The 26,750-nt window shown below is 37.1% G+C and overlaps 2 protein-coding genes across 2 annotated transcripts; one reads left to right on the top strand and one right to left on the bottom strand.

Annotated features, from left to right (window-relative positions):
- Positions 1–19: 19 nt before the first annotated feature.
- LOC100893096 lies at positions 20–7,489 on the bottom strand. The gene is made up of 4 exons (XM_030975721.1): positions 6,562–7,489; positions 2,869–3,004; positions 2,207–2,339; positions 20–1,563 (listed from the first exon to the last, which is right to left on the bottom strand). The coding sequence occupies exons 1-4, from the start codon at positions 7,293–7,295 to the stop codon at positions 1,478–1,480; spliced, it is 1,089 nt and encodes a 362-aa protein (XP_030831581.1). The 5' UTR covers positions 7,296–7,489; the 3' UTR covers positions 20–1,477.
- Positions 7,490–7,567: 78 nt separating this feature from the next.
- Positions 7,568–25,844, top strand: LOC100893019 (deleted in malignant brain tumors 1 protein). Its single transcript, XM_003728507.3, has 9 exons — positions 7,568–7,673; positions 14,363–14,744; positions 17,437–17,605; positions 18,325–18,521; positions 19,425–19,757; positions 21,192–21,503; positions 22,055–22,399; positions 23,142–23,522; positions 24,293–25,844. Exons 2-9 carry the CDS (start codon positions 14,516–14,518, stop codon positions 24,898–24,900), a joined length of 2,574 nt encoding a protein of 857 aa, XP_003728555.2. The 5' UTR covers positions 7,568–7,673; positions 14,363–14,515; the 3' UTR covers positions 24,901–25,844.
- Positions 25,845–26,750: the final 906 nt, after the last annotated feature.

The raw sequence follows: 26,750 nt of genomic DNA, 5'->3' as shown, positions 1-26,750 counted from the left end.
GTTCCTGAACAATTTTTTTAAAAGTATGATATCCACTCAAAGAATTATATCCAAAATGTGAAAACTGACCAAACCTTACATGTTACATTGAATGTGATACAATAAGTCAGCCTTCAGCACTGAAGTGGTCTATATGATAATATATGTCTATCATTACTCATGTGAGGGTAAGTTTACATGAAATCAATACAAGGACCCATATACCAGCAATAATATCACATACCTTGTCTTCAACATAATAGTACACATAATACTGTATACATGAACAATCATACTAAACCACAGGCTGTTGATTAATATAATTAGCAACTAAATTCTTGATACCCCTTGTAAATTTAATGTTCGTTCTGTTTTTCTTAACTTAACAATGAAAGGTGGACTGGTTGAATTTGGGCCATTGGTGAATATTTTTAGATGAAAGCTTTGATATGTCACATTCTAAAGAAACATAAATCAGGACAAATAAATATTTCTCACATATCTAAAATAAATTACACAGCTTGGTAACGGTATGAATAATTAAGTTGTTAACTGAACTTTAAGTATCAGAAAATGAATTGGCACGCTATCATCAATAAGAAAGCTATGAATTACATGCAGTTCTGTGCATGGGAAGATAACCATTAATATCAGTATAGGATAACACTGTCATATACATGCATGTAAGGTTATTTAGGTAAAAACTTTAGGTACATGTATAGTTAGTACACTGGGCTAAATCCCCCAAAGAATATAGAAAGATATTGTGAGGGTTCTTCCCCTTTCCAAAATAATATGGTTTATGACAAATGTTCTTCACATTGTAAATCTGCCTGCTCAAATTCATATTCAACAGAAGGATGTGATGTGAGGCTCGAAAGGAAATGATTAAGAAATTAAAACTGTTTCTCTTTCTGTTTGTCTCTCAACGAGCTCAGATTACCTTTAGCTTCAGCTTCAAAACCAGAATTTAATTAGTATCGAATCAAACCTTTAGGCAGTTATCCTTCTACATTTACAATTCCCTCGTAGATTAAACTAGATATTAAACAGAAACTCACTGTAAACAAAGCAAATATGAATGATCATTAAAGCTGGAACACAAATTGCAGTCAATTGAATTTAAACGTAAAAGCCTTAAAAGTGGAGTTCTGAAAAACAGAGGGAAAAAAGATTCAGCTTTAATTCTTTTAGGAGTACTGGCACACAAGTTCAAAAGAGGTTTTTATGAAAATGGATATATAAACAACAGTACTTTGAAAAAGATTCTTTCATAACAAATGTTATGTCAATTAAAAAATTTGAAAATATCACAAGAGTATTTGGTAGATAAAATAATCTGGAATACTGAGCAAATAACTTCTACATGTAGTACTTACAATGTACATGAAAATAACGTTTATAAAAAATTACATCAAAGGTTGCCCAACACCATACATGTACGTGGGGTGAAAGAGAATGGTAAAGGAAGCCCACATTAATGACGAGAGGTCAAAGGTCAGTCGTATTCCGAACCAATGGTGATGCTCATCTCATCTCCGATCACCAGGGTGGAATGAAACCAGCTGTTTGTATCCACAATCACTGTAGGAGAGAACAAATCCAGAAACACAGAATATCATATTAACATTCTCAAAATGTACATGTAGTTCATTATCTATACTGTACAGCACCATAGGCATAACAAAGTAGCAAGAAAACTACAAAGTTTCCATGTTTGTATGATTGGAAATAACCCCTTTACTTGTGAAATTTGTATAATAATGACGAACGTACTAAAAGTATTAGATGACTTTAAACATGAATTGCCCCTTGTATGTACAGAACAATAATATTATGAAACAAGACTTGACAAAAATCAAATTTTAGCAATATAGCAATTGGTTGATTCAATATTTGTTATTTAAGAGAGTATTGGAATTAAATATAAGATTAGGTTTATTTTAGGTATGGTGATGGGTGATGGGTTACCAAAACAAGAGAGATACAATCAGTTAAAGCCCCACTGTACTACTTGTAGCTACTTGCACCCTCTATATAGAAAACAATGCCTAATATCGGTGCCTGTTGTTCCCCCATGATCCTCTTTTTCTTATGTTAATTGAGAGCTGAGTTGATGAGATAACAACCTGTCAGTGACCTTGCTAGGTGGTCTAATCCCCTCTTGCCAAACTAGTACAGACAGCCTTTAAGGAATAAAGATGAGCTTGTTTGTATGCAGCCTTACCAATTGAACCTGGATGTAATGTGACCTCCATCCGAGGACCGCATTCAAAGTAACATTCAGGAGGTGGGGTCAATGTCCAGATTTTGTGACCTTTGACCTGAGCTTGCCAAGATGGTTTATCAACAGCATCAATCTGTAAAGGAGTGAGAATTTTAGTAATCACTTTACGAGGAAAATAATGTTCAGATGAAACACTCACTTTACAAGAATACTCATGAAATAAAATCTTTGTCTGCACTTGGGCAGGTCCCAGGGGTGGATCCACGTAGCGATTATTCCAACCCGCCCCCCCCCCCCTTGACGCCGTCTGGATCCTCTGCAGGCGCGGATCCACGGGGGGAGGGGCTGACGGGTCAACAAAAAAAATTCTCACGAATTAGGTGGCTGAGTCGCAACTAGCCCCCCCCCCCCCCCCCCCCCCCCCCCTTCCCACCGGCTGGATCCGCCACTGGCAGGTCCAATGAATTTTTTTCTTCACAAATTTAAGATTTTAATTTGTTGATATCCCTACAACAGCTTGGTCTTCTCTAAATATGAAGGAAACAGTACTTCAGGTATCATGATACTTGTAAATTGTAAATACCTTGGACTTGCCAACAAAATAAACCAAATATATCTTTTAGAGAACAGGAATAGAAATTTGTATTCTGTCAGGTGCTTACATGGTTTGGGGCTCCATAACCTGGACTGCCCATGAAAAGCCAGTCCACTTTACTAGACTCGGAGTCTTCTGGTAAAAAGTAGGGTTTCTTGTAGTGTTTCCTCAGGTTGTTTGCAGCTGTATAATCACAATTACTCCTGTAAGAGAATTGAAAGGAATAGAGACGAAACAAGAATCAACACATTATTAATTCCTCCTTTCTTCTGTCGATCCGTTTTTACATTTTGCGATAATTTCAAATGTTTCATCACTAAAATGAATAGCATGGTGTGCATGATAACTACAGGTGAGTGAGGTGACCTCTTGTACATGTAACCCGTTTGGGAGCAGAATGATTAATGAAAGTAAACATTAAAGGTAATACAAAGTTTTGGTATGGGGTCATGAATTTGGTTCAAATGAACATATTGGAAGCATATACGATCCTACAACATTCAGTGATCGTTGTCACGGTCGAAATCGACTCTAAAGTTATGAAATTGTAAATAATAAACACTTTATGGTGAATAGCTCCCTCTCACGGTCAAGATATTAATTAAGCTGTAAAACAATGTTTATTGACTAAAAATTGACTGATTAGCTATTCTCGTTCTGAAATTATATACCACAACTACATACTCTGAGATTTTCATGCTCGCAGCTATCATTCTACGGCCGTAGGAGCTATTTTAAATTTATCAAAATTTACCGGGAGCACCGGTAAATCTTTATATTCAATTTTTCTCGAAAGCAGAAGTGTTTTAGAAGCTACAATTTCCGGTGTTTTTAATACATCCACGGGGGCATACAAATATATCAAAATTGTAAAGAATCACCAGATCTATCCACCCATTTTTCAAAATTACCCAGAACTTTGTAATACCTTTAACATACAATATTCATCCCTTACAATGCATGGAGGATGACAGAACACATGATTCCTTTCGAAGGATCTATGTAATGTGGCATTTAAGCATTTTCAGGATGTTTTTTTTTTGTACCACGTGTTGAATTGCCATCTTTGCTCATTTCTCAAATCAATCATGATTGTCATTTGTAAAATACAAATATTTATGATGATTATTATCACTTGATGGATATTTTTGTTTTTTTCATACACTGGTCTACGTCCAGCGCTCAAAATACACGGGGGCGGTGGGCGATTCGCCCCCGTAAGCTACAAAATCGCCCCCGTCAGGTTGCTCACGGGGGCGATTGCAAAATTAAAAATCGCCCCGGTGGAATTATAAAATAAAGATAATCTTTTTTGTTATAACTTTAACACAATATTGAGTTTCAATTTTCAAACCTTAAACCAATGAAATGGAACTAAGATTAGCGTGCAAGATTTCTCGTTTTATGAGTAGGCCTATTATTACCGATTCAGCTCGCAGTGCAGTGCCGCCGTCAGCAGTGGTTATAGGCCTACTGCGCCGTTAGTAGCGGTGCGTGTGCACGCTGCCGCGCCATGTCTGCTGGAGCTGGAGGCGATCGGGCAAGGGCAGAAACATGGTCATGGCCTGGAGAAGTTTTTCGTTGTCAGCAAATAATGAACCTCGACCAGTAAATCAATATTAGGGACTTTTAGATTTGCACGATGAGAACGTGGACTGCAACGTGTGACCTCCTTTTAAGGTCACTGCCAGTGCTTAAAAGGACGTCACATGTGATTGCCAGTGCCTTAAAAGGACGTAACACGTCCACGTCCACGCAAATCTAAAAGTCCCTTTTGAGGAGAAGAGGAAGACCAAAATGTCGTGGAATCAGGGGCGGCGATTTCTGTTAATGACCGGGGGGACGAAATGCGAATTTTTTTACGAGGATGTTATGCGAGGGAGCGTAGCGACCGAGCGAGATTTTTTTTGCAATTTTATTAGTCTAAACGCTGCACTCTTGGGCCTTCCAGAGCCTAAAAGTGTGTTGCAGTCATTATTCAGTATATGCTATATAATGTGGGGTTGTTTAGCTGTATGGTTAGTACTCAAATGAAGACACATAGAGAAACATCAGAGTTAGGTTGCAATCCAGCATGCCTGGTTATATTGTGTATAGAAGAGCCCATACATGTGTGTATAGCATGTGTATGTGTGTATAGCATGTAGCATTGAGTCAATGTATAAGATGACATATTACATGCTATACAATTTGTTTTGCACTTTTTCAAATTTCCAGGGGGGACAATCCCCCCCCCCCCCTAAAAAATTTGAGGGGGAGACGTGTCCCCCCCCCCCCCCCCGGGATCGCCGCCCCTGCGTGGAATGATATGGTAACATGGGCAGATCTACGGCGGGGGGGGGGGGGGGGGGGGATGGGGATTCTGGAGAGGAGGACTACTAATCTATTTTATTTTTTTCAGGGGGCGGGGGGAAGTGAAGCGCCGTTTTAGCATGACTTTCTTTTTAACTCTTACTTTCACCTATCTCAGATAACCCTAAGTTTTTGGTTGCTGCTTTATATGTAGTTGATAATGCATGATTATAATAAAGAGAAAGAGAGAGAGAGAGAGAGAGAGAGAACCACCATCATTTTGCAATGGTTCAGGGTTCGTGTAATGTACATTTGAAACCATCTCTTAGCATCTCAACCCTAAAAAAATAGCAAAACTATTTTTGAGGAAAAGCATTATACTGAATTAAATAAAGAATAATAGCTTTATATTGGATCATACTAATACTGATACGGGCTGAAGACAATGTGGTATTTGTATAGAGGTATTCCAAAATGACATTCTGATAATCAACATTTGTTCTGGTATCATATGTATATACGCATAATACAACTGATCTTTATGATTTCTTAACGTGACATAGCTTCTTCTCCCTCTGCAAACAAAACAGAAAAAAAGGTTATTTAATAAAAGGACCATGCGACAAATAATCATTGTGATTCAAATTGATGCAAGGATTTTTTTGAATAAGCAATGCTTTTCACCAGAATCTTCTTTGTAAAAACGACTTTTACAAATCTCAGCCATGCAATTCTGCCACTGTGCTGTAAGATCACTTTGAGATTAGGAGAAGTGTATTATGTAATGGGTATTTTAAATTGAATGGAACGTCTCAACTCAGTAAGCATGGCTGAGATTTGTAAAAGTTGTTTTTACAAAGAAGATTCGGGTGAATAGCAGTGCTTATTCAAAGAAATATTCGCATCAATTTGAATCACAATCATTATTTGTCGCTTAATCCCTTTTAATGACCATGTTTTCTTTTTCATTTGCAAGGGGAGAAGAAGATATGTCACGTTAAAGACATCATAAAGATCAGTGTTGTAATGCGTATATATTATATACACAGGCCAGTAACAGCTATGTAGCTTGTAAATTTGTAAGAGGGAAAATGCTGATTGAAATGATAATGATGAAATAGCAAATAATTGAGGAGTATCATATAGGTACCAATTCAATGGATATTTGTATAAAAAAGAGCCCCCGCCAGTAATAAAAGAGCCCCCGTGAGAAGGCTCACGGGGGCTCTTTTTTCGGGGAAAGAGCCCCCGTGGACAAAAAATTAATTTGAGCCCTGTCTAACGTCTATACTGTGGATTGTATTGACGGAGCTCCATCCAACATTACGGTTATAATTTTTGCAGCAACTAGTGTATATTTTTTCAATTTGACAATAAGTGTTGTCCCATGCAATTAATAGAGGGTCCTTTTTATGAAAGAAAAAAAAATAGCAAAAGGTTACTGCGAATGCTATGAATGCAAACATACCATCCGATATACCATGGCTTTGAATTTGAGCCATCTCTTAAATAAGCTTGATCCACTGTCATGTTGAACACATCTCCCAGCTTCCCAAAATCTGTCTTATAAGGGAAGAACTGGCAGTCATCCTCCGCACTCTTCAACGCTTTACTGCCTGCTGCATACACCTCCTGAAAAAACTGGAAACTGAAGGTGTCGACAGCTGTCCAGCCTTCCATTCCGTCCGTCACGAGCAGAGGTCGGCTGGAGTAAGCGTATTTGTCTTTGAACTCTTTGGTTGTCAGGTTGGTACGGATGTCTACCGAGGTCATGCCAGCACACATACTGCAATCTAAAACAGGAGGTCGGAACAGATCTTGCACAGCTTCATGGAAAGGGACAATGCACTGTTCCTCATCAAGAATTGCACCATCGAAGGTCTCGACATAAATCTTTGAGATGTGGTAGTGAGCTGAACCGAGGAATGAATCGTCCGGGATGACGTTGTGTGAGAAGACTGCAAAGAGGAGGAACACTAACAGGAAAAGGCTCACAAGGGACCAAAGGATGACTTTCAAATACAAGACTCCCATAGACTGTGGTTGCCTTCTGATAAAGTTGTCAAACACTTGAAACTCCTTGTGAGATTTCATCAACTGTTGCCATTCTCTGTGACTCAGCTGGAGCTCTTCAATTTGCTCACTAATCTTGGTAAAACTCTCCTTTAAAGTGACATGGATGCTTTGTGTGGCATCGGCCATATTGCTATTTTTTAGGTCGAATAATTAAAGTGAAGCTGTAAAACCAGGCCGGTCCGGTCGTGTATATGTCACAAATTGAAAAAGCAACAGAGACTAGATCTAGAGACTTAGAGTCTACGCAACATTCGGTAACTGGAGTTGAATGTTGTTCTGTATTAAGGCCACGGTACGAGGTAAGCTGAGGCCGTGGTGCCGCTCCGGATATGCCGTGCTCGTCGCGCGCTGTTGATCGGGATCGCGCCGTGTTGCGCGCTAGTATACGGTACTGGGTACACACGTACTACACAGAGCCAGCTAGCTAGCTAGCTAGAGAGAGAAGCGCAACAGAGAAGTGGATTGATTGATTGATTGATTACATAACTTAGCCAGTCGTAACTCGTAAGTAACATATTTTTTTGTAAATATTATCCTTTATAATAGTTTTTACTGAATATATGGTTCGGTATATGGACCGGCACATGACCAAAGCAAAGTATATTAATGCATTTAAGCAAAATATGACATGCAAGGTCGGCTGCTATGCTACCGTGTGAAAAACGATTAGGGCGCAGGTATGTACATGTACGTGCGGGCATCTCAGCTCGAAGCCAGCCTGGCCCAGGGGCTCCGGGGACATGCAGGGTGCTAGTGCGGGGTGTGGCGTTGATGTGGTTGATGATGTGAATTAGAGAGCTTGGAGCTTCATATACAGCTGTAGATCTGCATGCATGAATCTGATAGATGATGCATGAAAACGGTGTTATCTTTTATGGGCGTTTAAGTAAGACATTGTAAATTGTCATCCAACAAAAACAACAACAATTGTCATAACACTGAAATTGGGCAGGATTAAACACTTGGTTGGTAATAGACCTACAGGCTGTAGGCTATAATGTGTAATCCAAAGGCGAAAGATTCAGTCTCTATACATATGTATTATGTAGCTCTATATCAACGGTTGCTCTGTTGAGACTGCGTGTGGCTCCAATGACCGCCTCTATAAGAGTTGACAAATGTCAGTTTTATTCAAGAATTCCCCATATGATACCAGATGGTTATTTGGTATTACTATTGGCTTCCACAGATGTCTCTCTCGATCATAGTATAGGGTATACGCTATAGTATAGGCCTTTAAGCAGAGATTAATCATTGACAGTGACTTCTCAGGGCAGTAGAATTAGTATCATCAACTAGTCTATGTCTTGGATTAGATGGTAATCTTAAGATTTTTTTACTTACCAGTAAATTACCGGTAATACTTAATAGACTAGATCTACTAATGTAATTCAAGTTGTCATGGAAATTTATCAAGTCAAAATTTGTGAAACTGAAAGGAATTAAATGCTCTTTAATGTTCTTGTACATATCACTCCAACCTATGTGTTTCTACTACAATATTGATTCTTGGAAGACTATGTATCTCATCAAGTGTTCCAAATGTCATGTGCGATGAACATAGGGTGAACATGCATCATGCCATCCTTTTTTTAGAATGAAATTTGAACTTCCTAACATGTGTGTTTTCTAGGGACTTCCAAACTCACAAAGAGAATCTTTTTTGAAATTCGAAAACATACCTTTCACCAAAAACAAACTCAAAAACAAAAATTAATACCAAAAGATTGGCGCAGTCGACCTGTGACAAAAAGATGATGCTGGACTAATTTTGGTTTGCACCAACACTTTAGTATACATACATGTACATGTATATATCTTGAGAGGTTCTGGTTAAAACTATTGGAGTCACTGAGGCCCATAGTTTTAACAAGTACCTCGAAAAGATTGCAGGGTATATTTGTTAAATTTTAAGATTCTAACATTCAAATAGTACTTTTTCGGAGCAAACTTAAAAATTTAAATGGTTGAAATATTTCTGGTCAGGTTTTTTAATGAAAGTAATAGTAAGTGATTCAGATAAAAAACTATTCACTTAATATCTCTTTGATTTCATAGGAAAAAAACAATGTTCATGGAGCATTGTACAGTCACTAGACTAACTTGGCAATCTGATATTTCCATTACATACTGCAGTCTGAAATGTAATCATTTTCATTTTTTGTTTACATTATTTGATTTAATTGATTATATTACACAATATCATTACATTTTTTTTTCCCAGTAGGTTGTTTGTTTGTTTTTCTTTCTAAGCTTTGCCCTTGCTGCCCGGGGCACATGGGCACCGGCCCGAATCTAACTTTGGACCCCCCAAATTGTGAAGTTTTTTTTTTACAGAGTTCAATCCTGACTTCCTTCCAAAAAGTTAGTGTGGAGCCCTGCTATGAGGATTGGTCTTTCCTTAAAATGGTTCAATACACAGTCCTAGATAACTTGGGCAAAAGTCTTTGGAGCTTTGGAAGATCCTGTTTTTTTACACATTTGTAGACTGTTATATTCCAAACGGGAGAAAAAAAATTGAAGGTTAAAGTACACCTGTGGAGTAAAAACATGTTAAGATTCTTGCCCTTGTTGCCTTACGTTACATTCATAAAATTGTATTAATGCATTGCATATAGTAATACACTGTTTAAACTTTGAATAAAAGTCAGTTAATGTGTATTATACATATATTTTCTTTTTCTTAAAAAAAAGTTTAAACCAGAATAGAAGTCATAATTTTATTATGGTGACATTTTCCATAGACTCCAGGTCAAAATACAAAGTATAATGTAGTATTCAATGGGTAGATGTATAAATGGTATAACAAATGTATCAGAACTCATGAACAGTGATCTGAATTTCTGAAATATGTTGTTGAACATACATGTAGTAGATTAAAAATAGAGTTCTACAGCAAGTTCCCTTTAAACATTTATGAGGAAATAAAGAATGGAAAGTGTAGGATTGTGGGATTTCTTCTTTTCTGAATAATATGAGGGAAAATTTGGTCGGGGGAGAATATACCGGTACCCATACATGTACATGTACGCACATGTGTGGTTTCTGGGAATTCTTTCATTTCCTTAGTCTTTCTCTGACCACAAATGAGAGTGATTGATTGGAAGTAAATCACATTCAGTAATACCAATGATACTCATATAGTACCGGTAGGCACATGTGCAACGGAATCTTTGTTGACACTGGCATCCAGTGAAGAAGGGGGTATTCCCCTTTCTCATATATAGAGTTTAATAGCGATTATGTTATTAACCAGTTAAGGATTATGTCAAATACCTGAACCTACCACAGCCTAAAGTTTTTGTCTGACTATTATATGCCAGTAAAACCATACCGGTAGATGTGGGAGGACGAGAGAGGAATATAGGAAGTGTGGGAAATACATTTAGTGAGTATTCAGGATACATGATGAACTGTAAGATTGTCCGAAACTGGTTGGAGGTATATCCTGCTTTGTTTTTAACTTTCAGTAAGTATTTTGTTACTTACAGGATTATATTTCATCTCGTATTGCATGTATCGTTGTTTTCTTGGATAACATGTACTGGTGTATCTTGGTACAATGTACATGTATATTATGTGCATTCTAATTAGGATCTTTGAGAAGCATGTTGGAGTGAACTTTGTAAGTCTTACCATTTTCATAGTTTGTGTGTTTAAATTCAGACCAACTCCAAAGTAATATCGACATATTATATCACATTTTAGTCTACAAAGAAAGAAAGACAGAAATAATAATAGTTCCTTATCAGCATGACTGTTTACATGTAAAGCGAGCTAGAGCCCTAGAATGTAGAATAGAGCAATCAAATCAACCCCTTTTTTATGCCATCTGGCTCTTTTCTTTGTACATGTTTAACATGTCAAGGTAAAATTACATGCACAGTAAATCAGAGATCAGTTTGTCTGATTTTTGTTTGTATTCAAAACAATTCTATATCAGTTTAAGCTTTCAGTTCAGACAAATAGCTGGCATTTGATTTCTACATTTAGTGTATTGATGTTGCACATGTTTATCAAATTTGAAACATGATAACACTCTTCTCACATGTTAAATCTTCCTTTTAACTGACCCATCTTCATTTGTCTAGAAAATACAGCATTTTGATACAACATGTAGTATGATTATCTCATAAATCTTATTCTTTGATATTAAATCTTTTTTTAATCTCATTTGTTTTGAGAATGTGGACAAAGTGTTTGTATTTTGACACTTCATGCAGTATATCTTTAAATGTTATCAAATGTGAAACATACATATACTACACTTCTCTCTCTCTCGTTGAATTTCCAAGTACTGTTTTTTTTCTTCTTCTTCAGAATATTAACTGGCATTTTGATACTTCATGCAGTAGGAAATACATCTTTATTTAACCAACATTATTAACCAATAATATTTATTAACCAACAGACTTGGGACTTTATCAGATATCATATTAGTTTGACTGAGTGCTGAACATTATGATTGTCACAGCACCTATGAAAGGAAAATGTTTAACTTATTACTATTACCATGGTCTAGTATGAAATGTTGAGAAGATATATCCTTGGAAAAGTATGCAAAATGCTTTCATGCCTACATGTACTTTGTAGCAGGCACGTAGCCAGAGTTTGATGTTTTTTTTTTTTTTTTTTTTTTGGGGGGGGGGGCACATACTGTACATGTAATCGATCGACGTCCTGGGGAGGGGTCTAACAAAGTTCAACCAATCTTGGAAAAAAATTGGTGGGGGGGGGGGGCACATGCCCCCCTGTGTCACCCCCCCCCCCCCCCATGGCGATGTGCCTGCTTTGTAGTCATGATAATGAGTGACATTAATTCATTTAAAGATGTGCTGTATATTACCCACCCCTTTCACTTTTTTTTTCTATGTGCATCGTATGTCGAGAGAACATGGCTATAATTCACTCTGGATTGTTTATCCTGCAGTAGATTGATTGTTTGATCCAGTAAGATCGATAAAAACAAGTTAACAACCTCACATAAACTTGCTGGGAATCATCTCCAATAAAAACCACAGCTCTCATTTGCACATAGTGACCTGTGTTAATTTAAGCACATGGTGTCGGGCCTACTATAACCTTGATTTCCTTCTCTTTCTATTCTCATTCCTCATTCCCTATACATTTTCTACCAAAATCTTTTGGCACATGCCATTTATTTGCAATATTGAACATTCACTGTAAGTTTTGTTGGATTCTGTCAAAATTTATTTTCTATCATTACCAGAACTCAAGCTTATCTTTAAAGGTAAAGACCAGTATTGGAAATGCCCCAATTTCAAAAAATGAAATGGAAGCTCTTATTACCAATCATGTGAAAGAATATGTTTTGAATAATACATGATGATAAAAATGTTGATGGGAAACCACCTACTAATTGATATATTTGGTAAATTAGTGTATCTCTTGCCTGTTGAGAGATACAAATGCACGTGTCACGCACGTGTGTGTAGTCCCATATACATCTTTCTGTGTACAGTGATTCTAACTTTATGAAGACTTGCCCAAATTTCTTATCATTTTGATGATTCCAGAACCTTGCAGTACATCTATGCTAGATGATCAACCTTTGTTCAGTTCACCTTCTACATGTATGTAATTTTAGACTACCGTACCTACATACCGGTATGCTATACATGTATACATGTACATGTACAGAACATAATCTGAAGGAAAAAAACTTGTCTCTTAAATACACTCTATCACAAATTCAGTACCGTATTCGGTAGGTGGAGCACATGATTATAATTTGTAAGATTTTTTTTTGTGGATTACATCATGTATTAATACTGTGTTGTTGGGTTTTAACAATATAAAAAATGTTCCCTTTAAGTAGATAGATAGATAAATGGTATTTTATTGCATCTTTCATGAATGGCAGTTTCACAACTGAATTGCACATGAATTACATGAATTGGATATATACATTGTAAAAAACTTACATAACATTTAGTTAAAAATCGTTTAAACGTGTCACGTTACTTCTGCCTAAATAACATAAACAATTAAAAAAACACTTAATAAACATAATTTCTACCAAAGAATATTGCAGTTGTGGGTATAGTGGTAAAATAATCAAGGATCTACATGTATATTCAATATGTACCTAATTGATTTTTAAATGGTAGTTTCCCACCATCGTCAGTCAATGTAGGCGGATTTACCAGCGTGATTAGACATGAAAATTACCCTCATTATCTATTGCTCTTTAACAGTGACCTTCACTTTTTTGAGCATTTGGTTGTGTTTTGGAGACCTACATGTACATTTGTAAGTGGCTATTAAAACTTTTCCTTTTTTCGTATAGTACCCTGGTTGTACTTTCCAACAGTGCTTATGTAGTAAATCATCACACAACCTTTTAATAATAACACTTCAAACAGAAAATGAAAAATACTTAACTGTCAATTGTGTAAACTGCTCACCTTCTTTCGATTGCCTCTAGAAACCAGAATATGATTTTGTTTAGTTGATATTCTGAGAATTTATCGAGTGGCCATTGTGAGAATTAATGACCATGACTTTGCACGCATGAAATCTATTAATTATTTGTACGTAGATCTATAGTCAATTTCCATTTTTAGTATCAGTATATCATTAAAAATATCTCAAGGTTGGCTGTCAAGTTGTTCTGTAAATAGAGAAAAAAAAGGAGTGTTAGATAAAATCTTGAAAATCCAGTAATGCAGAGGTATTTCTCTGCATCGTACGCTCAGTGCTACATGTAAATAACTAGGCTAATGAGTCTAAGAGTAGCTCTTTGATGCCATATATATGATATTGACCTTCTGTACACTCTTCAGACCTTTGTTTTGCAAGTGAATCTTGGACAGTTAAATCAAAGAGATCCAAAGTATTTTTGAGGTTGAGGTGAATTTCTGCATTTCCTGTTAACACTGTAATTTTGTTGAACTAAAATTATGATATCAACATTTTATGTTCATCATGTATGCAGGATGCTCTCTTGAATGGATTCAGTTTCAGAGAAATAAGCTGGCTATTTGCTTATGTCCTGCAGTTTGTTCGAGGGCAACATTTTATTTATCAAGTCTGTTTAACTCTATAGTCACCTTTCTTTCTTTACTTTAAATGTAGCATTTTAACTCATGATTTACATGCACCTGATTATTTGTATTCATTATGCAAATACACAATTGTTATTTGCATTTTTTTCTTATCATTTTTCACAGTCCTGTGATACATCATCATCAACCGCAACAAGATGGCAGGGATAACTGTTTAAATCGAATGGAAGGAGTTTCTCGCCCTCAAATCTGTGCCCTGAGTATTGCTGCAAATCAAACAGAAGTAGATCTACCAGAAGCAGCTCTGCATCCCCCATCATGTTTGCTAGTACCACTGCTATCTGGCCATCAATCAAATTATTCCATCATCTTATGCTTGCATGCTTGCTTGTGTTGATGAGCTTTTCACCTTTGAAGAATGGAATACCACGCTCCTCAATGGCTCATATATCAACAACGACGGTCACTGCATTCACGTTGGCTCTAGAGGCAGCTTACGCAACCTCTGTAGGTGACTTGCAACGTTCAACAGTAGCCAGTGTAGAAGGTAAGCTCATGAATAATAGCAAGGTTTCAATATGGTACAATTACATGTACATTTAATCTAAGAATGTATATGTACACTGTACTAGTATACTCAAATGCAATTCCAACTTGGAAATTCAAATATCACATCCTTACTATTGAACATCTCATTTCATGCTCATGTTTAACAGAAGTAACATAACATTGATTTAGATAATGTAATTAGAATCAATTAAAGCATTTATCTGTATGCAGAAACAGATTTAAAGATAAGAAATATTTGAATACAGTGTAGAACTCAAATAGCATTGTAATATTCAGCAACAAACCCATATAAAGCACATACATGTGCAGTATGAAGCAGTCTTACTGACATATGTACATATTGCACATGCACAAATATGTATACGGCTCAAATTCAAAGTTTATTCAACACTCTTCATAAAAACAATTAAAACATACAAATACAGAATGGAATTTCATTTCTGTAAAACCCCTAACTAATGGTAATAGCCGGGAAATAATGGATGCTACAGCGTTAATTACATATATGGGCTTTGAAATGTGTAATTGTAATTTTGTGATCCATTTTATTTTGTCTAATTCTCGCTACCCTAAATAGGTACGAAAATCTCGAAATTCGCGAGACGAGGTAATTTTCACTCTCTCGGGTCGTCACTACAACTTCCGGTATAGAGTCCCATCCCGCTGGCGCTAGCGCCTGTGTTCGCTGTGCAGAGACCAAAATTATTCCAGAAAAAGTATTTGGGATAGCCTTTGGCATAACCATCTGGATCAATCTGCTCCTTATCGAAATGTCTCAAACAAAGCCGCAATTTTTTGGTCAAATTCACTTTGTCCTTGCGGCGAATCAAGCGCAGCCATGTCGCTCGTGTTCCAGCTTCGGTGGGAAATTTCACCCAAGTCACGGCCTTCATCCACCCCCATTTTTCAGGGTTCTTACGCTTGGAATCATGAGCCCAGCACTGTGCAGCCTCACAAAAGAAAACCATCGTCACTGATGTCAAAAGACGCAAAAAACAACGAATGAAATGTTCAAATAAACGTTGAAATATTTGCGAAAAAAAAACAAGACCGAGCAGACGACATATTCGGTGCATACACGTTGTGTGGCGATGGCATTTTACGTTTGCGCTATCGCGCCTAGTAATATAGCGCCTGCACAGGAAGCTGTAATGTCGAAAAGCTATCCCATAATGCAATGCGCGTTTTCAGGATTTTCCCCGGATCTCGGCAGAATCGCTATTTGGGGTAGCGAGAATTGAAAGCAGTTTAAAAACTTACAAGCACTTTCACTTTCTCTTTTAAATTGAATTGTTAAAGTCCACTTTCTGAAATCAGTACTGTTGTGTTGATTTTTTTTCTCCATGTAATCTGATATATAATATGTTAATTTTACTTATTCTCTATATCTTATGTTTGGTTTATTAATCACTAATGTTCATGCACGTACAATAAAGCAATGCTTCATATAAATATACAGTGCGTCCCAGAAAAAATGAAACCGAGAAATATCGATGTTTTATCATAACTTAATCACATTTATAATTAATAAATGACACATATTTGGAAAGCTTAGATCCTCCTCTTTCATTTGATGCAACTCATTATGGTGCATATTTCACGCATGAGTGATTCAAATCAATTTGAAGAGAGGAAACCGAAAAGTCATTTGGCGGGCGGTATCTGAATTTCAAAGAGAAAATCACATTTCTAGAAAGTTTAGTTTCTGCCCTTTCATATGACACCTCAATCAGGAAAAATGAGCGAGGAATAACAAAGTTCTGTTTGTTTAAAGTAGCCTTTACATTTTCATACTCTTAGCAAACAAATTCGTTTTCACTGGCTGCCTGCCGTAGCAAAAAGCAGAATTGACAAAAGACTTAACTCCGTTTCGTTGACAATCAGCCATGCATGAAGTGTTTCGTCTACGTTTGATTGTCAACGAAACGGAGTTAGTCTTTTTTTAATTTCGTTTGTTGATACGGCAGCAGCCAGTGAAAACAAATTCGTTTAATCAAATTATGGAAATGCAAGCACTACTTTAAACAAACAGAACTTTGTTATTCCTAGCTCATTTTTCCTGAATGAGGTGTCATATGAAAGGGCGGAAACTCAATTTTCTAGAAATGCATTATTATGAGTTGCATCAAATGAAAGAGGAGGATCTCCATTCTCCAAATATGTGTCATTTATCAATTATAATTGTGATTAAGTTATGATAAAACATTGATAATTCTTTTTATCTGGTATACATGTACATGTCTTTCTCTCAGTTGCATGATTATAATAATGATACAATTCATGTAATCAATGTTTTCATTATTTAATATAAAGTATTTATTTCATGATAAAATAGATATTGGTACAAGTACATGTAGATCATATACAAACAAAATTATATCACAATATTGATATAGCATTCAATGGCTCAGGACAATAGATTTGCCAAAAAACAGGGTGCAACATATAAACATGAAACATACAGAAAAGATACAATAGATGATATATAATGTAATACCGGTACTTGTATTTTACTGCACATACATGTACATACATGATAACTGCAGTCAAATCCATTATGACAAATTGTGAAAGTTTTTCCGTTAAGGTAACATACATAGAGCAGTGTTAATTACAACAAATGATATGCCTAGTAGTTACAAGTGTGCTTATTTCTATTGTAACTACAGGAGGAAGGCAGTATGATTTGCGGCTCATTGGAAGCAATGTCACCCATGAGGGCCTCCTCCAAGTATTCATGGACAACCAATGGGGCTGGGTGTACCCAGATGCCTCGAAGAGTATGGTGGCGAAGGTGGCGTGCCAACAAATGGGATACCTGGAATACAGTTCTACAGTGTAAGCACTTCATGTCAACTTTGATGTATAGGGTGTAAGCCGTGTGTTAAAAGTGTTAAAAGTGTTACTGTGTGTATATTTGTTAATTCAAGGTGGAAACGAGTATCAGATTGTAAGGGCAGTTCAAGTTACGAAACATTTTGAAAATGGGCAAAATGAAATACCTCGCTCTTAATACTGCATATTTGGCTGGCTACATTGTACGTGTAGGTAGTAGTGATGACTGTTGTGTTTAATTCATTGGTTTACAGGTGTACTTTGCTTAATTTGTCAAGTTTATTTAAAATTTTCAGCTTTTGTTCGTTGAACAGGATCATGTAAGACAATAAAATGGCCTGTTAGGACACGATTTGGTAAACTGCTTGACAGAAAATATATTCCTACAAGAAGAGGCAGAGATACAGTGCATAACATCACTATTGGTTTATAAAGAGGGTTACATGATGACCTAATTTCAAGCATAAAAACAATGTGCTTTGCTTGAAGTTAATTTATCTTCCTCCAAGTTGGGGAACTAAGAAGCCATTGATTATGCAACCCTTCTTTTTTTTTTCTTAATTCAATCTAATTTTTCTGTAGAAATTGAAACAAACCCATGGATTTATCACTTTCCTGTTTCCATATCCCTGCACGATTTCAGTCTAATTTTACTTCAGAAATTAAAATTTAGAAATTGAAATAAACGCACTTATGACTTTCCTGTTTCTATATCTCTACAGGATTTCAACAGACATAGGAGTGGAGCTGCAGCCCATCCCATGGTTGATGGCGAGAGTGAAATGTTCAGGATATGAATCTAGACTGGTAGACTGCGGACATATCAACTATACTAGCACGCTTCCATCAGGAGTGCAGAAACTACCTGTAGGACTGAAATGTGTGGGCGTGGCTGTTTCAGGCAATGATTCTGTGCAAGGTATACACAGATATTTTGTAGAAATCAGTCTTTGAGATGAAACAGCATTATGTGAGAACTATGTTTCACACAAACTATCGATTTGTCTACTAGAGCAGTGACACACAATGTTATATTTTCCTTTTGTTTCACTAGCTCTTCATAAAAAAGCATCAATTTATGATCTCCTGTTTACAGATAAATTTTAACGAGTGCTGACATCAAAGTTGCATACATGCTTTGAATTTTGTTTCAGTAAAGAATTTATAAGATGCAAGTCGGGCTCATTTACTTATCAACCAAGCATGGAAAATAAGGGGGGGGGGACAGAAGTACTCTGCATACAGTTAAGAATAAAAAATGACTCTTTCTTTTTTATGGGGGGGGGGGCGGGTAATTGTTATGACACTTGTCTAAAAAATATGATTTTATGGCAGAATTCTTAGAGCAGACCAGCAGATGTAGTTTCAAATCAAATATCTATAATTGTTTCTTTTAAAGGGACCCGGTAACTTTGTCTCAGATTCTGAAACAAAATCATGGATTTAGCTCACGCTGCAATGATAATTATTAACCTTTAGGTCAGCCAGGAACCCCATGACTTTTACAAGCCAATCGCCTGTCTGATTATCAAGATATTTATGATTGGAAATCAAAACCAAATTTTGCGTTTTCCTAATGTTTTTCATAACACTACAGTCTATTGGGGAAAACGAGTATGGTAAAACCGGTCACTCAAAGAGTTTTACTTTTTTGAGGCAATTCTTGATCATTTTGAAGCTCAATTTTTTTAGGGCTTCAATATTACACCATATCACAGACACTGATAACACGTACATGTAGGGCCATGCATCTCAGATTTAGCATTGTTAAACGATGCCTTTTTAACAAGTATTTGTTTTAAATTTTTTCTTTTTAATGCAGTATGGTTGAACGGGACGTCCAGCTCTGGCCTTCTGCAGATAAAGAAGTTTCCTTATGAAGGATGGCTGCCTTTCTGTGGGACTAATATAGACCTTATAGCAGCTCATGTGATCTGTCGTCAGCTAGGACACACCCAAGCTCTCACCATCAGCCTTGAAAGCAGGGTGATTACTCCTCGTAGGCCATCTCATGTGGTGAGGTTTATAGTTTGCCAGGGCTTTGAGAAGTCTCTATCAGAATGTACAGTCTTGGTACAGGTATCGACTCCTACCTGCCAAAGAATGAGGGTCAATATCAACGTAGCTTGCAGCGATACACCCCTCCTTCCATTGGGTAAGTCGGTATCCTTATTAACATAAACAAATTAAAGCCCCACTGTACTACTTGTAGCTACTTGCTCCATCTATATAGAAAACAATGCCTAATCATTGCCTGTTGGTCCCTCATGATCCTCTTTTTCTTTTAATTGAAAGCTGAGTTGATGAGATAGCCACCTGTCAGTGACCTCACTGCGTGGTCTAATCCCTCCTGTCCACACTAGTACAGAGGGCCTTTAAAACATTTGTGATTACATAGTGATTGTTGCTACTCCGATTGTTAACTCATAAGTATCTCTTCTGGCTGAGTTTTATACAGTGTAAAGGTACATGTGCATATTCTCTCTTTTTACTTTGGGACAATGTAATATCAAATTATTAAATTGCTTATCATTTATGTAGTGATAGATGTTTCTTGGTTTCTCAAAATGAGTGTAAAAATAATTTACAGGCACCTACATGTATGAGTGTTTACAAGCAAAGAAAAAACACCAAACTGACATCCATCCGTGTGTCTATCCAGTCGATAGTTTTGAAATGGTTGAATGGAATTTTACCAAAAGCCTCACTTCTAAGCAACCTCCATTATTTTGTAACCATGATAGTTGAACAGATGAGAATGAGAGAGTAAGAATCTGAAGAAGTCTCAGATCTATACGGAAAGTCAAAGGTACTTGTTCCTTTTGTCTTCACATGTAACAAAGTAATTTGGTATTAAGAACAAAAACTGATATTTGGTCTGATCCAATCTCTAAAATTACTTGCTTATCAATAAAATCATCTGAACTGATACAATCATCCGGTATACTAAAATCTTCTCTGTGGCCAGTAATGTATTGGATATAATACCCTGGCCTAGGTCTTTATTCATTTAAGAGAGATGTTCTTGTAAACCCTGCTACGTTTGAGATTAATTCATCCACAAGTGGTTCACCATTAAAATCATCATCAGGATGTTACAGTGAAACCTGTCTATAAAGACCACCCAAGGGAGACAAGAAAAGTGGTCTTTATAGGCAGGTGGTCTTTATGTACAGGTTCCGTTTTCAAGGGAAACACAAAATGTGGTCTTTGTAGACGGGTGGTCATTAAAGCAGGTTTGACTGTATTTATCAATTAACTGATTATTTCAATATCATAATTCATGTTATAGAATTTTCCAACTTTTGTAACAGGAATATACACTATAGATTCATGTAGTTTTTGTACATGTCAATACTCTTTCAATTTACCATTTACCATTTACCATTTACCATTTACCATTTACCATTTACCATTTACAATTTACCATTTACCATTTACAATTTACCATTTACCATTTACCATTTACAATTTACCATTTACCATTTACCATTTACCATTTACCATTTACCATTTACCATTTACAATTTACAATTTACCATTTACCATTTACCATTTACCATTTACCATTTACCTCCTTCCCACATAGGCTCTGAGGTGAAACTTGATCCTGAAAATCGGGTCCAAGTCCGTTACCTTGGATTCTGGAGCTATTTGACCTCAGACGGGCCAGTAGTCTCGGATGCTGTTGCCATCTGTCGGCAGTACGGCGGTCTCAATCTATCCAAGGCCTTGACAACTGAAGAGCCTGATTTGAGCCCCGTCCTGCCTTTCAGATTCTTGTGTAGTCGTGGCAACGAGGCTAGTCTGATGGAATGCATCCCTGTCAAGATACCGCCAGGTTCAAGCCACTCTAGCATACTACATGTGCAATGTAATGGCAAAACAGACCCAGAATTTGGTAAGTTTGCAGTCTGATGCAGCACTAACGTTAAAGCCCCACTGCACTACTTGTAGCTACTTGCGCCCTCTATATAGCAAACAATGCCTAATCGGTACTGCTGGTTCCCCATGATCCCCTTTTTCTTATTGTATTTGAGAGCTGAGTTGATGAGATAGCCATCTGTCAGTGACCACGCTGGGTGGTCTAATCCTTCCTGGCCAAACTAGTACAGACAGGCTTTAAATAATGTAACTGAGTCAACTGGACTCCCTTTATGTATTAAATGTATATAAGCTTAAAGTCTGGTTGCCTTGTATATTCATAATGATATTTATTTATATTGATACTATACTACCTGCATTAGAACATTTTAAAAACATATAGAAAAATCATCTTATAACATATTAGGTGAGGGGAAGCAAGATTTCGGGTATGTACATGGTTACAATCTTATGGAAATGATTAAAATTTCTGATGACGCTATGAGGATAATATAATTTGCATTAAAGTTATATCTAATATGATAGGGATAGAATTCTTATTGTAGTTTGTCCACTTCTTTTTCTCAGGTGCTTTACGTTTAGTGCCGAACCAACAGTTTCCAAACAAAGGACGTATTGAGATCTATGGCAATCACTCTCGGTGGGGGACTATCTGTGATGATTACTGGACGGATGAAGCCGCCACTGTGGCCTGCAAACAGCTGGGGTTGGGCAACGTCGGGATCAGCCGTGGTAATGCATACTATGGCAGTGGGGATGGGCCCATCTTGTTAGATGATGTGCAGTGTCGTGGAGATGAAGAGAAGCTGCTACAGTGTGATTCGTCCCCACTGGGGGAACATAACTGCGTACATGGTGAGGATGCCGGTGTGGAGTGCTATGAACAGATGCCCACAGTAGCACCAAATAAAGGTATGAAGACACCAGGGGGAAAGGCCTGCTTGCTTGCTTAGAAAGTGTTGATTAAGTTTGTTTAAAGTATTCATTATAATGCAAGTCCTTAGTATGAGTAAGTGAAATTCATGATGAATTTTGATATTTGGAGTTGCATTTAAGTGCGACTTCTATTTAATCATTGAGCATCAATAGTGACTGTATCCATTTTTTTTAGATACAGGAACAAGATGCAAAACAGTCCTGCTAATTAACTTGTAAAGTTACAAGTTAATAGTTATCAATGAATCAAAGCAGTATAGCGGTGGACCTGTTACCCAGAGGTTGTATGTCCCAGTGCCCTTGATCACAGCATTCATCCTCAATTCCTCAATTTGATATTGTAATTTTAAGCAGGGAATGATCCCCGATAAACCTCTGTGGTTTTTTATCATCCCCTCTGCAGGTTCATCTTTTGTTTTAATGCTTTTATATTTGATTGTAATTTATATTGTCTTTTATGAATCTGTGGAAATAAATAAAATTGAATTGAAAGTGAATTCCAAGTCCGTCAGATAGGACATAAAGCCATAGGTCAAGTGATTGTCAAGTGGTTGCTCACATGCACTTACGAGCACATGCTAAAATGTGTGAAGGAGGGACTCTTAAGGTCAAGATAACTTATCTTTTGTAGAGATGAAACTAGTCCATTAATCATCACCAAGTGAAAAGCCATTCAGAGATGTATCAATAGTCATTACTGATTTGGTATGTCTTTCAGAATGGAAGGTCAGCCTGGTTGGTGGTCCTGGCCCCTACTCCGGCACCGTCCAACTCCAGATCAACGATCAACTCGGCACCATCTGTGACGATCACTTCGGTCTCAGCGATGGACTGGTCATCTGCAAGATGCTGGGCTTTCCGTTCGTCGTCAGGGTCCACGTCAGCGCCAAATTTGGTATCGGCGAAGGCGACATTCTTCTGGACGATCTGCAGTGTACAGGGACAGAGTCCAGTCTTGAGAACTGCTGGTTCGCTCCTCTGGGTACTCATAATTGTATGCACCATGAAGACGCTGGTGTGACCTGTTCATATGATCATGAGTATAGTGGACCAGCAAGATGGACTGAGACACCCCTCGTCTCTATTCCCACCGGTGGTGGTGAGTTTCCACAAAATGAGAAATTCATTCTTATTGATTAAAGGTCATGTACAGGAATGGCAGGAGTTAATCTTGAATTTTGTTAATGACAGTAAGTAACTTTTCAAGAGAACCAAACAAAACTAGCCCTGTTCATAACAAATAATATTTGCATAAGGAAGGTAGTGGAGCTAGCCAGTAGCCTTGACTCATCTACAATGCGCAGGTGTCATATGTGTGACTTTAAGTTGTCCTTATCAATTGAATGTAATTTTTTGTATTAATCTTTTTTTAGTTTGTTTATATTTTGCTTGTCTAAACTCCTTTGCTATAAGCCATTTTCTCACAAAATTATGTCCTCATTACTTTAGGTATAATGAGGCAATTCATAGTAGTCATGTTTATCACTTGGACATACAGAATACAGTGCTCCATGAAGCCCTGTGCTCAGAATCCATTGTGTAAAAATGTTACAAAAGTTACAAAAACAATGGAGAGTAAAAGGTAGATAATTTCACAAAACGAGGCATGTCTAGGTTGTAAGGAGAGGGGGAAAAATGTAGCAGCTTTTTATTGTATTCTACTTTTCATATTGTATCAAGGAAATTTTACTATTTTAGGGGAGAATTACTGAAATAGGCTTTAAATTATTCTAAATGCAAAGAGGCCAAAGACAAACTCCTAATTTTGTTGGCTTTCTTTTTCAATTAAAAGTATGGCTCAAGTGAAAACCCAAAGTAGAAATAATTTCTAGTCTGACTGATGTATTCTTTTGTTTTCTTTTCTCCAAGGTGGGCTATCTGCAAATGGTCTGAACTTGGGGATTGGATCAGCGACCATCCTTATCACCCTCCTGGTGGTCATGTGTGTGGGTTGTATGTTCTGCGCCTGCATCATGAGACGCCTCCGTGTCAACTCTAACATAGAGACCATCAACAACAACCAAGACAACAACAGCTACTCTCTGGTCACCCAGCGGGGCGACACGCCTGCATCAGCCAACAGTGTCCCACCCTCCTACACCGATGTCCTCACACATCCAAATGAATACAGTCAGGTGAACCATGCAGACGATACCGCGCTACCGCCGCAGTCACCTCCTCCTAACTCCCCACCTCCATCGTACGCACGGACATTCCAAGTCGGTAATAACACCTTGCGTGTTATTACCATCTCGGATCCTTCATCACAAGGCGAGCAAAGAGTTCGTAGAGAGCCCATCCCGATACCCTTATCGCCACCGCCATCTTACGATGATGCTGCTCCGGTGTTTCCGTCACCAGGGGATAGCCGATCAGGACAAGCACTGCCGGATGTTGTGACTGTCTCAACAGAGGCTGATGAGAGAAGCGCTCTCAGAGAGATTCCAGAAGAGGATGAGCATACAACAGTGATATAAATCATCTCAGGATAATGTGCAAGATGAACATTGGTGCTGGACATAGATCTATCAGTGGTGATATTATGTCCAAATTTGACACTGTATCAGTCTAGAGCTTGCATGATTATATCATATTCTGATATTCATTATCAGAGGAATATTATTTGCAGCAAAGACTTCATAAAAGTACAGAACTTGCCTGAATTGGGGTATATTTATTGCAATGATGTGACATAGTTACAGGAATCACTACCATACTACCTGTAGGTGTTTACAGGTAAGTGTCAAGAAGGCTGACTGGATTTGAAAGAAACAACTTAATCTGAATGTGTGCTTACATGTATGTCCTTGTTATCTCATGCTGAAAATATATATATATATATTTTTTCCATTTAAGAAATGTGATTGCCAGTTCGTACTAAAATAATCTATATTTTGTCTGTTTGGAACCAAAAGGGCATGACATTGTATAGTACAGAGTTAATGCCCTTTTGTTTGTGAGGAGATGTTTACTCCTGTAAAGAGTGCAGTTTAAAACAGCATGTATAGTACTTAATCTCAAAGTTTCTTTTGGGAAGAATCTGAAACCTAGAGTAGGCTTTTTAAAATATAGCATTTGTACTGCCTCAAAAATACTGCAAATGTTTTACTCTGAAAAGATGTGCCACTTTTCAACGTAAATTTGTAACCTGCCTTGCCACCTACTTCATTATGGTGCGATTGTTAATATTACTATTATGTGTGCTAAAATATGTGTGCTGAAGTTATAGAGACAGAACACTTGATATAGTTGTAGCACTAGCACTGGCACTCTTGATGATGTAAGTTTTCCTTGTCTTCAAACTTTTTTCTAGATCGACCCACGACTGTAAAGAATCTTTGTCTATTCATCATTATAAAACCACAACGACTATCCTAAAAATACCCACCTCACTTCACCCCTATCCCCTCCATGCACATACATACACGGTACACCCCTCCCCCCCCCCCACGCACATATACACCCCTCCCACACGCACCTACACAACCAGAAGTAGAGTAGAATATAGACAGAATTGATATCTCAGAGGTCAGCTGGAATATGTCGAAGATAACCGAGTTGCCAAGATCATACTGTGTGAATAAAATTTAAAAGCTGCCAATTATGTGCAATCCATACCTATAACAGTGTGTTTCAATCATCATTTGATAAAAATTTCTACTCAAGATAAAGGATTTCCATTGTTATATATTAAATAAGGTATTTGTTAAAAAATACATCTTTTTAACTGAAAAGCTATTGTATCAGTTGGCACTCAATAATTCAGATCTTACCCACTCATTGACAATATAAATAATAATTCATCGATTTTTGTATATGATAAAAGAAAGAAATAACAATGAGCCAAATCGACAAACATGTGATTACTGTTTCCGCAGTAGAGAAGAGGAGAAGAACACACAAAAATGTAACAAGGTACAAAGTTTTTAATGTTACAGTAATCAGCCGGAAAGCAATTTGAACAAATGTGTTTAAAGGGCATTTGTAAAACAATCAACTCTTGCAATATGTTGCATTTGATTCCATGGCTAATGCCTGGCATGTGCAGATGATTAATCATGTTTTATGTGATCAAAGAATAAACTAACAAATGAAATATATAAGAAATATGAATAATGAAATATTATTACAATCAATCTTGATCATGATCAATCAATTTATTGGCACATCTAGAGAAGGGTGAAATTTCTTTAGAGGAGCAGAATTATTATTGATGCTATTTGAGTGCATACCCGGTAGTTGTTTCGAGCTGAAATTTCTTCGGGAGCACTTCAAGAGTCGTCTTTGTGTCTATATATCATTTAGGGTACTTATGGTGCTTAATATG

The sequence above is a fragment of the Strongylocentrotus purpuratus genome, unplaced genomic scaffold (genome assembly GCF_000002235.5).
Source record: "Strongylocentrotus purpuratus isolate Spur 01 unplaced genomic scaffold, Spur_5.0 spur5_scaffold_8, whole genome shotgun sequence".
NCBI lineage: Eukaryota > Metazoa > Echinodermata > Echinoidea > Camarodonta > Strongylocentrotidae > Strongylocentrotus > Strongylocentrotus purpuratus.
This window is presented reverse-complemented; position numbering and strand designations above follow the sequence as displayed.

Bases quoted from the DNA above. Each gene is read 5' to 3' on its own strand.
- LOC100893096 (XM_030975721.1), bottom strand. From the start codon at position 7,295: ATGGCCGATGCCACACAAAGCATCCATGTCACTTTAAAGGAGAGTTTT. The intron at 3,005-6,561 runs GTATGTTTGCAT...ATTCTCTTACAG, and splicing joins AAGCCATGGTATATCGGATG to GAGTAATTGTGATTATACAG. The intron at 1,564-2,206 runs GTAAGGCTGCAT...TCTCTCCTACAG, and splicing joins ATTACATCCAGGTTCAATTG to TGATTGTGGATACAAACAGC.
- LOC100893019 (XM_003728507.3), top strand. From the start codon at position 14,516: ATGTTTGCTAGTACCACTGCTATCTGGCCATCAATCAAATTATTCCAT. The intron at 14,745-17,436 runs GTAAGCTCATGA...TTGTAACTACAG, and splicing joins AACAGTAGCCAGTGTAGAAG to GAGGAAGGCAGTATGATTTG. The intron at 23,523-24,292 runs GTGAGTTTCCAC...CTTTTCTCCAAG, and splicing joins CTCTATTCCCACCGGTGGTG to GTGGGCTATCTGCAAATGGT.